The 14,684-nt window shown below is 45.9% G+C and overlaps 1 protein-coding gene across 1 annotated transcript; it reads right to left on the reverse strand.

Moving 5' to 3' along the window:
• Positions 1-12,662: 12,662 nt before the first annotated feature.
• Positions 12,663-13,644, reverse strand: LOC122093528. The gene has a single exon (XM_042663876.1). The coding sequence runs from the start codon at positions 13,458-13,460 to the stop codon at positions 12,849-12,851; it is 612 nt and encodes a 203-aa protein (XP_042519810.1). The 5' UTR covers positions 13,461-13,644; the 3' UTR covers positions 12,663-12,848.
• Between the last annotated feature and the right edge of the window lie 1,040 nt (positions 13,645-14,684).

Genomic DNA, 14,684 nt, shown 5'->3' on the forward strand with positions numbered 1-14,684 from the left:
GGATAGGCGACCCCGAGATGAATCACCTGACAGCAGTGTCACCCCTCGGTTAATAGCCAGGAGGGGATCTATCAGAACATCACGCACAGTTCGCTTGATGCCACCTCGATCTCCCACCGAGAGACACCACCAAGGGAACCTTTCTGTACAGAATGGGAGGGCTCACCGTTTCACAAGTAACCGGAGTCTTGACACACGTGATGCCTATAGATCCCCACCCAAGGAAGGGGGATGCCAGCGCTCGTCGCAAAGGCTTAGAGGCACATTTTCACGCAGAGAGGATCACGAGAACTCCTCGCAGAGGATAGCTCAGGAAGCACCACCCTATGGAGGTCATCAAGGTTTGCCTCCTAAGCCAGTCAGAGGCGCAAGACAGCCAAGCCAGGATCGTCCTGACAGGCACCAAGACCAAGGAAGAAGCCCTAGAAGAGCTGAAAGGGAACGTCGCTCCCTGAACTATCAAGCTGAGAAAAGAAGGGACGACCTGGAGAGGACCTGGAGAGCCGCATCCAGTGTCTCACTGAGAAGGTAGAAGGAATGCAGAGGTGAAGGCACCCGGTTGACATAACGGTAACCCCGGCCCATAATGCACTATCTGATGAGCTGATAGATGCCGAGTTGCCCTCGAATTTCGTGATACCTGTCTTTAATGCATATGATGGCACCACTTACCCCTATGATCATCTCCTATACTACAGTTCATCCATAACAATCCATGGGAGGTCAGACGCAATTCTCTGTAGAGCCTTCGTAGCTTCATTAAAAGGGGTTACGCTGGGGTGGATGTCGAACTTGTGGCCACGGTCCATCTATAGCTATGAAGAGCTGACGAGAGCATTCCTCACACTTTTCCAAGCTAGTATGAAGCAGAAGCAAACTATGCAAAACATGATGAACATGAGGTAGGGAGCAAGGGAGACTATAAGGGAGTTCCTTACTCGATTCACCAAGGAGATGCTAGAGGTAAAAACCCTACCAGAAGGAGTGGCGTATAGCACATTGTGCAATGGGGTAATGCACCCCGATCTAGTCCAATCTCTTACCCTCAACTTGCTAGAGACAATGCCCAAGCTATTAAGACGGTGCAACCAATACGCTAACATGGAAGAAGTTCTAGCTGCCAGGGGGATAGCTAACAGGGGTGACCAATCAGAGAAGGAGAAGAGGAGGCCTCTGAGGTCTAGGGACGATTCTCCCGAGCCAAAGAAGAACAGAATAGATCTGTCACTTGATATAACTGAGCTCAAGCGATATGAGCTTGACCGTTCGTGAACAAACCTGCTCTTAGAGATCCAAGATCAGAATTATTTTCGTTGGCCCAAGCCAATGACAGCTAAACCAGAGGAGAGGAACCCCAATCGATACTATTGATACCACGGAGACCATGGACATGACACTAAAGACTGTAAATCTCTGAAAAGGGTAATTAATGAGCTCATCAGGGTAGGGTACCTTAACAAGTATTTGAAGTAGAAGTATGATGGAAACTGGCCTGAGCAGAGGAGAGATGAGGCTAGGCTAAGCCGAGATAGGACCGAGCCACCCAAAGAACCAATCATGGATCGAGCTGACACAAATGATAACCAGCCTGTGGGTCCAACCATCCTCACAATCATGGGCGGTCCCACGATAGAATTAATCAGAAAGGTCAAAGCTCATGTGTGATTCGTATGAATCACAAAACAGCCTCTCAAGGCCCTCAGGCCGGATCCACCCATCACATTCTCTGACAAAGACTTGAAAGAGCTGAACGGGCCTCATAATGACGTCGTCGTGGTTCAATTAGTGGTGGCCAACCACTCCTTGGCCCTAGTGGACACAGGAGCTTCTGTTGACCTCATGACGAAGCCTTCATGAAACTAGGACTTGGCACTGGAGCTTTAAAGCTGGCCCCAGGACTTGTACGGATTTTTGGGCACACCAGTAGAGCTCAAAGGACTTGTTGACCTACCAGTAACTATCGACCAGGGAGCTCAAATGATCACTACCATGGTTTCTTTCATGGTCACCAAGATAACGTCACCCTATAATGCAATCCTTGGTCGCCCTGGTCTCAACGGCCTTGGAGCGATTGTGTCCACCAAGCATATGAAATTCAAGTTCCCTACCAACAACGAAATCAGGGAATGCAAGTCCAGCCAAAAGAAATCCCGAGAGTGCTATGCCAACTTCAGAAAGTCTGTCAATAAACCATACTCTAGCCTAGCATGTATGGTAGAAATCGTTGATTACCGCGATGAAAGCCTCCTGAACCTAGCCAAGCCAGTTGAATAGTTGCTCACTCTCTCAATTACTGAGATTGAGTCATCAAAGACTATTTAGCTTGGACCATTGCTGAGCTCCCAACGCTACGATGAAATTCTGAACTTACTTGGTGAAAACTCTGATATCTTTGCATGGAAGGCTTCTATATGCCAGGCATCTCAAGGGCCGTAGTCGAACACAGTCTGGATGTTAACTCCTGCTTCAAGCCTGTCCAGTAGAAGTGTAGGAACTTTGTGACTAAGCGAAACACCATCATCAACAAGGAGGTTGACAAACTCCTGACTACAGGTTTATGAGGGAAGTAAAATACCCAACCTGGCTAGCCAATGTAGTCATGGTTTTGAAGTCCAATGGAAAGTGGAGGATTTGTATAGACTACACCGACTTGAACAAAGCCTATCCCAAGGACTGCTATCCCTTTCCTAGGATTGACTCCCTTATAGACTCAACTACAGGCCACGAGATGCTGACTTTTATGGATGCATACTCTGGTTATAACCAGATAAAGATGAAGGTGAAAGACGAGGAGAAAACTGTATTCTTCACCACTCAGGGCAACTACTGCTACATTGCAATGCCCTTTGGCCTCAAGAATGCAGGAGCCACGTACCAGAGGATGGTTAACACAATGTTTCGAGGTCAGATTGGAAGAAACATGAAATTTTAAGTTGATGACATGTTAATCAAAAGTGCAAAAGGAGCTAATCATATGCTAGATCTGAAGGAAGCCTTCGATGTCCTACGACAGAACCAGATGAGGCTAAATCCTACCAAGTGTACATTCGGAGTGACCTCTGGGAAATTCCTAGGCTTCCTAGTATTGCAAAGGGGAATAGAGGAAAACCCCTCCAAAATTGAGGCCATCCAAGGAATGCGCCCGCCAAGAAACATTCATGAAGTTCAAAAGTTGATAGGGTGTTTGGCTGCATTAAACAGGTTCCTATCCCGAGCTGGAGACAAGTGCCTTCTTTTCTTCAATCCATTGAAAGGAGGAAAAGGACACCATCAATTTTACTAGACAGAGGAATACGAAGCAACTTTTGAAGAAATCAAAGCCTGCCCAACCAAGCCTCCTCTATTGAGCTGACCAGAGCCAGAAGAGGTGTTATAGCTCTTTTTGCTACTTTATCGATAGCCATAAGCGCAATTCTCATAAGAGAAGAGGGAAAGACTCAGAAGCCTATCTACTGCATGAGTCACATGCTCCTGGACGTAGAAACCTGGTACTCGAGAATGGAGAAGCTTGCATTAGCACTGATCGTGGCAGCTAAGAAGTTGAGGCCTTACTTCCAAGCACACACCATAGCTATACTGTCAGATTAGCCACTGCGGAAGGCACTCCACAGCCCTAGCATAGTAGGACGAATGGTAGGCTGGGTTGTCGAGTTAAGTGAGCATAACATTGAGTACCGACCAAAAAGTGCAATCAAGGGTCAGGCACTGGTTGATTTCTTAGTAGAATGTACTCAAACCGAAGAAGAGATATCGGTAGAGGTCGAGCCAAAGAGAAAGTGGAAACTCTTTGTTGATGGATACAGCACCACAACAAGGAGTGGTGCAGGACTTGTGTGATAAAGCCCAGAAGAATTTGGGATACAGTACGCCCTCAGATTTGTATTCCTCGCAACAAACAATGAAAGAGAATATGAAGCCCTAATAGTGGAAATCAGACTGGCAAAGGCTGTGATGGCAGAGGATCTGGTCGCATATAGTGACTCACAGCTGATTGTGAACCAAGTCAATGGGCAACATGAGGCCAAGGAAGAGAGAATGGCCAAATATCTGAAAGAAGCACGTTGTTTGATTACCAACTTCAACACGTTCGTAATGATACAATTACTGCAGGAAGAAAATACAATGGCAGATGCCCTCTCCAAACTAGCCATAGCAGAACTCAGTGACTGCATAAGCTCGATATACTTTAAAGTACTGGACAAACCTACCTATGAGAAAGAAGTGATGTACAACGATACGCAGTCAGCCGAGTCGAGCTGGATGGACCCCATTGTAGACTATTTACGAGATGGACATCTCCCAGAAGATCAGACTGAAGTAAGGACAGTTAAAAGCAGAGCAGCCAACTACACCATCCAAGGAGGAGTACTGTACAAAAGGGAAATATCTTGGCCCCTGCTGAAGTGCCTACCACCGAGCCGAGCTGAAGAAACACTCCGGGAAGTCCATAAGGGAATTTGCGAAGGGCACATGGGAGGAAAGGCACTGGCCTACAAAGTGTTGCGCCAAGGATTCTACTAGCTAAAAATGCAGCAAGACGTAATGAAGTTCGTCCGGTGATGCTTTAAGTGTCAAGTACACGCCCCAATACCACACGTCCCTGCTACAGAACTTAGCTCCATAATCTGCCCAATCCCGTTTATAATGTGGGGAATGGATATTCTAGGATAATTCAAGAAAGGCAAGGGAGGTGTTCAATTCTTGATTGTTGCTATTGACTACTTCATTAAGTGGGTGGAAGCACATCCCCTAGCAAAGATAACTGAACAGGCAATAGAAAAGTTCGTAAGGGATGACATCATATACCGTTTTGGTGTCCCAAAAGTACTGGTCATAGACAATGGGTGACAGTTCGACAATAGAAAATTCAGGCTCTTCTACAGTAACTTCAACATTGATTTTTTAAACACTGCAGTAGCACATCCACAGTCGAACGGCCAGGAAGAAAATACCAACCACATACTTCTGGACGGAATAAAGAAGAGGCTGGACCGGGAGAAGAACTGGGCTGACCAGCTACTCAGTGTACTTTGGGCATATCATACCTCAGCTCGGACCCCTACAAAGGAAACTCCAGTCTGATTGACATATGGGACTGAAGCCCTAACCCCTGTAGAGGTGACCCAAGCTTCATTCCGATCTACAGCATTTGAAGCATCATAGAACGAGGCAGGGCTCTAAGAAAACATTGACTTCATAGGTGAAGATTGAGAAGAAGCTCTAGTGCGGAATGAAATCTACAAGCAAAAAGTGCAACAATATCACAACCAAAAGGTCCAGCCGCGAGGATTCATAGTAGGGGACTTGGTCCTGAGAAAATCAACTGCAGCAGACCCAAGAAGTGAAGGCAAGCTAAGCGTGAACTGGAAAGGCCATTACATAGTCTCCAAAGTGGTTCGCCCTCGAACTTACCACTTATAGACTCAGGGGGTATAGCTATACCAAGAGCATGGAATGTCAAAAATCTCAAAAAAATTTACTAGTAGATCACATTGAAGTCCCTTGCGACAGGACGTTAGTCTTATAGATTTTATATTCTCAACACCTCAGTTTTCATATTTCAATTATTAAATTTCATTCACGGAGCAGATTGGACTCTATTTCAAAGCAATGTATTTGTCACAAGTGCCGACCATATATCAATAAACTAAGAAGCTTCTCTCAAATATCTAGCTTATCTAAGACCAAGCTCCAGCTCGGCACTACCAAGACTAAACCCAAGTTTGTCATCTTAAGACCTTAACTTTTAAGATATAAAGACCGAGCTTCAGCTCGACAGCATCTAAGATCGAGCTCCAGCTTGGCACTATCAAGACCAAACCCAAGTTTGGCACCTTAAGATCTTAATATCTAAGGCATAAAGACCGAGCTTCAGCTCGGCACTACCAAGACCAAACCCAAGTTTGGCACCTTAAGACCTTAACATCTAAGGCATAAGACCGAGCTAAAGTTCAGCACTACCAAGACCAAACCCAAGTTTGGCACATTAAGACCTTAACATCTAAGGCATAAAATCAAGCTCCAACTCGGCACTACCAAGACCAAACCCATGTTTGGTACCTTAAGACCTTAACATCTAAGGCATAAAGACTGAGCTTCAGCTTAGCAGCAACTAAGACAGAGCTCCAGCTCGGCACTACCAAGACCAAACCTAAGTTTGGTACTTTAAGACCTTAACATTTGAGGCATAAAGATCAAGCTTCAACTCGGCAGCATCTAAGACCGAGCTCCAGCTAGGCACTACCAAGACCAAACCCAAGTTTGGCACCTTAAGACCTTAACATCTAAGGTATAAAGACCGAGCTTTAGATCGGCAACATCTAAGATTTAGCTCCAGCTCGGCACTACCAACACCAAATCCAAGTTTGGCACCCCAAAGCCTTAACATCTAAGGCATAAAGATCGAGCTTCAGCTCGGTAGCATCTAAGATCGAGCTCCAACCCGACACTACAAAGACCAAACCCAAGTTTGGCACCTTAAGACCTTAACATCCAAGGCATAAAGACCGAGCTTCAACTCAGTAGCATCTAAGACCAAGCTCCACCCTGGCACTACCAAGACCAAACCCAAGTTTGGCACCCCAAGACCTTGACATCCTAAGGCAGAAAGACCGAGCTTCAGCTCAGCAGTATCTAAGATCGAGCTCTAACTTAGCACTACCAAGACCAAACCCAAGTTTGGCATCTTAAGACCTTAACACAAAGCATTAAAACCGAGCCTCAGCTCAACACCACCAAAGACCAAGCTTTAGCACAGCGTCATTACGATCCAAGTCTAGGCATAACGTTTCAAAAGATTAAGATGCATAAGACAAATCCAAGCTCAACTAGATAATGGAACTACGCTTATAGGGGAATGGAAGAGGCACAACGAATGAAGAAAAAGTATCTTTCATTAATAAAAGAGGGGAAGAACCCTCAAAATTACACTGCTCCCAAAGGAGACATTTACAAAAAAAAAAAAAAAAAAGGGAAATAAAATTACGTCACTCCCGTAAAAAGGAGAAAGAGAAGGAAAAGGAGAAAATAACATTAGTATAGGAGAGATTAGGGGGCTGGCTCAAGAAGGAGAGACGGTTCATTTGGCTGCTTTTGGGTCAGTTTGAGTCACCTCTTCATCTACCTCGGATTGACCGATGAGCTGCACTGAAGGAGCTAGGGCAGGAGTGCGCTGCTGATATTCTGACAGATCGTAGTCTAACGTCTTGCCCAGGATGAACTGAATGGCATCTTCCGAGCCAGCCTGGAATGAAGTGACATTGAAGTCAATTAACCACTTCTGGCCAACCTCAGAGTTCAGTCACCTCTCAGCAGCAACCTCATCGTTCGACGTTAGCTTAGCCTGATGCTTCCTTTCCAGCTTGGCAATCCAAGATGCAAGTTCAGCTTCCTTCTTTTTGCTGGTCTCCTGAGCCTCGTCCAGCTCGCTCTGTAGCGCATCCTTCTCCTTGACTAGGTCACTGTTGGTCCTAAGTTGTTTAGCAACTTCATGCTCCAACTCGCCAGCTCTCCCCTTGATATCTCTCACCCTTTGCTCCTTAGAATGGGACCTTTTGTTCTCATTCTCCAGCTAACCCGTGGCCATCAGGAGCTCCCCTCAAAGACACTTCACCTCATTGTCAGATTTAGCACGGCCAATGGCCATGTTTTCGAATCGTTGAGCAGCCTCAACCTCAAAAGAAAAACTCTATAAGGACCCAACAGAGTGATAAGTACTCGAAACATTAAGTGAACATGAAAGAGAGAGAAGCAGGGAATACTTATGTTACCCATCCAGATGTAGATCTAATCCGCGAAGTCGATATCAAACAACTTCTTCATACTGACAATGTCCCTCTTGGGACGGCTCCGAGGACACTAAACCCGAGCAGTTATGGAGTCCAGCACGGTACCATTCTCCATTAGGTCCACTTAGGGATCAGCGGGTTGCTTCCCCGTTCGGGCCACCTTAGGAGGGTTACCGTGCTACCCATCATCCACGGGTAAACGCCTCCTCTTCTGACCATCTGGGCCTACCGTAGTCTGGTCTGGTGTGCCGGTCTGCCCTGGCACCTTCTCTCCAGAGCCACTGGCTCCTTGCCCTTTAGAGAGCCCAGAGTCCCGTGTAGAGCTGAGTATTGAACGGACAGGGGCATCTCCTTCCCTGGCTTGCCCCCAATAGTAATTGGTGAGGCCTGTTACCCGTGCCAGGGGAGGGGCGACCTTCGCGCCAAGGTTAGGGCTCTGCGTGGCCTTGCACTTATCGATAGTTTTCTTGGCGACCTACTTGGCCGCTTCCTTCTTCCTAGCCTCCGCTGCCGCTGCGGCAATGGCTTTATTGTCAAACTTCACGTTAACCACTACAAAACAAAGAAGAGCCGAGCTGAATTAGTATTTAAATCGAGCTGAATCTGAAAGAAAATTGAGCTGAACTAGCATGAACAGGACTCAATCGAACCCTCACCAGGGACTTCACTCAGCTCCTACTCTCGGAGGAACTCTTCATCCTGCAGCATTCGAACGTCCATAGCCTCTGCACCCAAACACATTTGATACGTTTGGAGGTCAGCCGGAGAGAGCTTAGGATCTCGGTTTAGCACTGAGAGCGTGGGCTTTACCTGGCTGCTCTTGAAGGGGTTTCCCTCCATCGCCACGTTGAAGTACCTCTCCTTCCACTTCTTCATCGAGGAAGGCATATTGAGGAACATCTTCAGGTCACTGTAAGGACCTTCCCTGTCCCTCTTGGTGAAGAAGTACCACTCTGAGGCATGCCTCTTCACCAAGAACATCTTCTGGAAGACGTCCAGCGTCGCGGTCCAGCCCAGCTTTGAGACGAACACCTCAAAGCCTAGAATAGTGCACCAGGAGTTCGGTGTAAGCTGGCTTGGGCAAGCAACCAGTGCTCCAAGACAAAGCTGACCAGCTCGGGCACAGGGATCCTAAGGCCACTCTGGAAAGCGACGTCGTAGAGGGCCACCTTGTCCCTAGAGGCGTCTACACGTTCATCTTTATTTGGGATGCTCATCACCACGTAATCGGGGATGCCATACCTACTCCGGATCAAGTCTAGAACTTTGGGAGTGAGGATGCTTGAGGTGTTGATTGTGGTTTTCTTTTCTCTCGAGGATGAAGCAAAGCCTTCTCCCTCAGCCTCTGCTAGGCCTTCCTCAGGGACTTCAGCACCCGATGGGCCTGCCACCAAAGTGCCCGCTACCGTGGCACTAGGGGCTGAGCTGGAACAACTGAGCCAGCATCACTCCTAGTCGAGATGATCTCAGGCGAGACCACCTCCATAGACTCGGTACCTAAGCTGCTGCCCAAGCTAGAGATGCCATCAGAACCTGAGCTGCCATCGGAGCCCAAGCCGCTGGAAGTGTCACCACTGGGGGATGAAGGAACGAGGTTTGGACACTCTGGGTGGTTTTCCCCAGGCCTCACGATCACCAAAGGGGTCTGGTTGGGTGAATTATGGTCACGCATGGACGCTATCTCAGGATCACCGGGACTAACGCTAAGAAACACAGAGGGCTAAGTAGAAGAAGAACGACGAATCACAACCATAGTGCGATCTTACTTATTTGTTGTAGGAAGAGCTTGAACGTGACGCGCTGGAAAGGACGAGCTGATGAGGACGAGCAAGTAGGAGAACCTTGTTGTTCATGACACCGGGCTGCTCTGAGACTCTGTAGATGTTCGTGTTGAGGCTAGGAGCGAGTTGAATTTACTTTAATGCAAGAACAAATGAGAAGTCTTTTGGAAAAAATGTATCATATTTATAAGAGAAGGCAGTGGAGAATGGACGACTGGATCTGGCTGAGATCAACAGTAAACCAAAGTAGCCTCTTCGCCTACCCGAGGTGAAATTACAATGCCGTGACACATGGCAGAACCAGCGTATTTTACACTGAACGAACGGTGCTCGATTGTGAAAGTCAACCGCTTTTAATGCTCTATCTATCTGAACTGAACTGCTAGAGCGGGGGGCTGGTGATGAGGGTAAATCTCCCAAGCCACGGCACGGCCAAGGAGCATTCAAACTAATGCTACACTGCCACTCCGGCCCCTTATCAGGTTGAGCTACCACTTGGCCTCTCATCAGGCCGAGCTACCACCTTGACCCCTCATCAGGCCGAGCTTCCACCTCAGCATCTCATCAGCCCGAGCTACCCCCTTGGCCCCCATCAGCCTGAGCTTCCACCTCGGCATCCATCAGCCTGAGCTGCCACCTCAGCCCCCATCAGTTCAAGTTGCCACCTCGCCCTCCATCAGCCCGAGCTTCCACCTAGGCCTTCATCAGGATGGGCTCCCAAAAACGTGCTCTCATCCACTCCTACATTCAAGGAACGTAATCCCTGATCACAAGGACGGGACTCTATTCACTACACGTCATCAAAGGCATCCACCCCTCCCACGACTTGCACTTCTGAGATAAGAGAGGAATATTCCCCTAGTATACCCTAGGATCTGGAATATTCCTAGCATCAGAGAGCCATTCCTCTCAAGGACTCCGCGTCTAACAGGACTCTCCATGAACGTCTCCTTTCGTCCCTCCATCAGTAGCCTATAAATACCAAGGTAAGCCTCCATTAGGGGATCGATCACTTCTTTTGACTGAAAGTTTTCTTGAGTTTCTGTTGTGGAAAGATCTGACTTAGGCATCGGAGAGTCCCCTGTCGGTCAGCCCTGCTCTCCCCTGTCTTCTCTTCTGTGCAGATCGGCTAAAGCATCAAGAACTGCAAGGAAGATCGGCTGGTCAATTTTTACCACATTACTACCAAACACAGCATTTCTTGATTTGTGCATAATTCAGATACACTATAAGAATATTTTATTAAAAAAATACCCTATAAGAAATTAGAGCTGAGGTTAATTAACCACAATTTAAACTAGTCTTGCAAGCAATTATCATCACATCGAAGGAACGGATCGAAACGCTAAACTAGTACTTGTCTCAATCCCAAGACCCCATTGTTGATTTTAAGGATCCATTAGGGGGTGTCAAAAGGCCACCTTGTTGCGCTGAGTTTTTTAAAATTGTAACCCAACCCTCAGGTCTCTTAACTCAATATAGGCCTGGCTTAGATTTAGCCCAACTTAATTCAATTCTGATTAAACCTAGCTGGCCCTGAGTTGGGTTGAATTGGCCTGATTGGATCTTGTCACCTTAATTTTTTTTACATTTTAGGGCTATTCTGGCCTTGAATGCCATTGGCTCAGAATTGGAAAGTCAATAATGTATATTATGTTATGATTGAAAAGCCAACAAAAAATTACTATATTATGATAATTGGTTGGCGTCGATAAAGGGTAGAGTTACAAAATATACTATATTATGTAAGTAAACATTTTACAAAATATATAATATATGATATAAAATCAAAATTTTCCGTTTTATATACTATTTAATATAAAAATCAAACCAATGGGGTTGGTAGCCTAGTAGTGAAAATGTCCTCAACTCATCACCGCTCAGGTCGGTTGGTTATGGGTTCAAGTCTTGACATGCCCACTATCGCCCATTGGTCCTGTAGAAGCGGGTTTAAATCTTGGCTTGCTGTACAGGGACTTGTCCTGGGGTCTATAATCACTACCATGGAGCACCCTTTTTATATGTATAAAAAAACCAACATTGTACATTATGATAATTGGGTTGTATTATAGTGAAAAATGGAGATAATTAAAAGAGAAAATATTATGAATTTATTAAATACATAATATGTAATACAAGTCATTCGTGCTTAGTGGGGTGATGAATTCTTTTAATAGTGGACATAATGTATGGAAGATGCTTTGGCTTGATCGACCTAGATGACATGTTAGGTAGACAGTTGATACATTATAGTCTATCGTTATAAATTTGTAATTGATTTGTAGGGGTATGGCAAGCTAACAGTCGACACTTATTATATTTAGTTAACCCGTCAATGCTTAAAAAAAAAAAAAAAAATCAATCTTTTTGTATGGATCTTTGCAATCGTCCTTATTTGAAATCTTCATGTAGTCGACTTCATTAAGTTGGTATAAAGTTTAAGGTGTTATTGTATACTTACATAGGGTCGGGCTAAGCTAGGTTAGGCTCAGCCCGGGCCCTGTTTTGGCTCTGGTGGGCTCAGGTTAAACTAGTCTAGGCCCAGCTCTGGCCCTATTTTAGCTCAGGTAGGCTCAGGTTGGCCAGGCCAAATTGACACCCTTTGCATGGACCATTAATATTGGATGAGTGACAAGAGCCAAGGACAATTCCGATCTCAACACATAGGGGAGGAAGTTATTCATGGGTGTTTCGGTGCTTTGGTTTGGTTTTGTTTAGAGACCTTAAATTTGGCGGTAATGTCCGTATAACCTTGTACAATAGAGGGGGATAATTATTATTTTTTTTTTTTGGTAGAATAGAGGGGGAGAATTGTTACCCTTGATTCTCTGAAACTTTCACCTAATTTTCCCCCTCGTGAATGGGACAGAACTCATGGCGTATCTCAACTGCGAGGACAGGGAGTATCTTGTACAAGGATTTCCTCTTTTTTATTTAATGGTTCTTCTTGTTGGGAAAGTACTACCATAAATGATTTTCACTTAAGACAATTTCACAGCATTAAAATGATTATCTGGAATCCTAAAATTAAGAGAATGCACCACGGTTATGAATGCTCTGCAGTTTGCTACAATGGTGATGTGCTTCATAGATAGATTATCAGATCATCAGGTTCTACCTCCATTGACATATAATAAAAACGTAAGATACAGAAGAAAAATGCAGGAGAAGAGACTTTGAGAGAAAGTCGGCACTGTTCTTGGAGAGTTTTGAGTAGGAGTATTGTTACAGTTAGTTTGACCCTTTTTTAGTTGGAACGGGGGAGGGGTGGGATTGTGGTTCAGAAGTCAAAGAGGCCATGTCGGTCGGAGGAAGCCATCCAACTACTGGAGATACTCCACTGATCAGAATTAGCAGCGGAAGCGACAGCTCCCTTCCCACATTTCGCCACCGTCCGGACGCTCTCTATCAATGCCTCCGTGCGTGCCTCCTGCGACAATATCTCCGCCAGCTGTTCTGGGCTGATCACCAGCTTCACCTTCCACACTCCCTTCCCGTTATTGTTGCTGTGGTGTTGTAGTTGTCTCGGCAAGACCTCGCTCTCCGACCACTTCAGGATCCCTTGGCTGTCGAAGGACATCCGATACGGCGTGACGACGGACGAGGAGGAAGAAGAGGAGAAAGAAGAGAACGATGCTCTCCTGCGGTGGCTACTGCTGGTGTTGAGGGGATGGAGGTAGTAAAGCTGTCCTCGCACTAGCTCTTCGCTGTGGAGAAGTGGCCGAGAGAAGAAATCGTGGCTTCTGAATATGCCGTGACCTGGGAATTCATTCGTGATACACTCTGCGGTAATGGGTGCATAGAGTTCCATAATCCCACCGTTCGAAGTCACCACTTTTATCATCATCTCTTCCACTTCTCCACCTACCCCACGAAACACACAGTTCCCCATATTCCTTCCTCAATTTCTGATCCTTCACCCCCTCCTCCTGATTTATGAGAAAACAGAGCGTCGGTGCGATACTGCGAATTGCGATGCTTCCTAATTGGATCTTCCGAACCGACACAAATTGTTCGTTCACCCCATCACGCTATCACAGTATCTCGCTTTTCTTTCCGTTCTTTCCCAGATTGAGGATATGGAGATATTGTTAAGCTAAAGTATGGTCCCACCAGGACGGTGTAGGGGATGAAGCTTGGATCCTAGGGAACACATTACAAAGTATTAATGATCATACGGTGATCCATGTGAAATGGGATGAAGGGTTTGAATCATACTTTAGAGTCTTAGACCACGACATAAAGAAGAAAGGGAAAGAGAGAGAGAGAGAGAGAGAGAGAGAGAGAGAGAGAGAGAGAGAGAGAGAGAGAGAGAGAGAGGATCTTTCTTCCATTTTCTCTCTTTTATTCATCTGGTTTCGGACCATGCCCCACTGGGCCAGTCAAAAGTGTCAAACATTCATCATAGCCACCGATCACATCGCATCACTGTAATTGACCCATTTCTCGGCAGGAGACTCGAGCCTGAAAAGAAGGGAAGGAAGGTCTTCCCCCGTCGATTTTGGTAACACTTTTTCGGCGCATGAATGGTGGGAGGTTAGGGATGGGGATATAATGGACCTACTACTCCTCCCATTACTCATTGTGATTAATGAGTAGAGCTTTTGGGCTTTTTTTATTGGAGTTAGAGAGTAGGAGACAGAGACGAGTCGCAACTCGCAAGACCTTTTGTCTCTGGCGATAATGCTTCGCGTGAGTGCATGTCGGCTTCGTTGCCGGACCAGAAATTTTCTCCCCCCAGAAACCCAGTTAGCTTTCTTGCTTCCGCGGCCAGATTTGCATTGTTATGGTAGGGATAACACATATCGTTTCTCTTCGAAATTGAAGAGAATGGGTGGGACCCATGCGTTGAAGGGGACTTGAGAATAGACAAACATGAAACAACACATGCTACCTGGTCATCATGTTAACGACCATAAAATGGTTGACCCTTGACTGGTTATTTAAGGGTCCGATGCCTAATGTCGCATATTTGTAAGCGATATCCTTAATATCTCCAACTAATTAGGGCACAAAATCATCCAATTTTCTCGTATATCGGTTAAAATTCTTATCTATATTCCCATTTTTCTCGAAAAGAATAGAGTTTTCTGTTCTTTTTTTTTTTCTTTTTTTT

Source organism: Macadamia integrifolia, chromosome 11 (assembly GCF_013358625.1).
Source record: "Macadamia integrifolia cultivar HAES 741 chromosome 11, SCU_Mint_v3, whole genome shotgun sequence".
NCBI lineage: Eukaryota > Viridiplantae > Streptophyta > Magnoliopsida > Proteales > Proteaceae > Macadamia > Macadamia integrifolia.

What these genes read in the sequence shown, in the direction of transcription:
- LOC122093528 (XM_042663876.1), bottom strand. Translation starts at nt 13,460, where the DNA reads ATGGGGAACTGTGTGTTTCGTGGGGTAGGTGGAGAAGTGGAAGAGATG.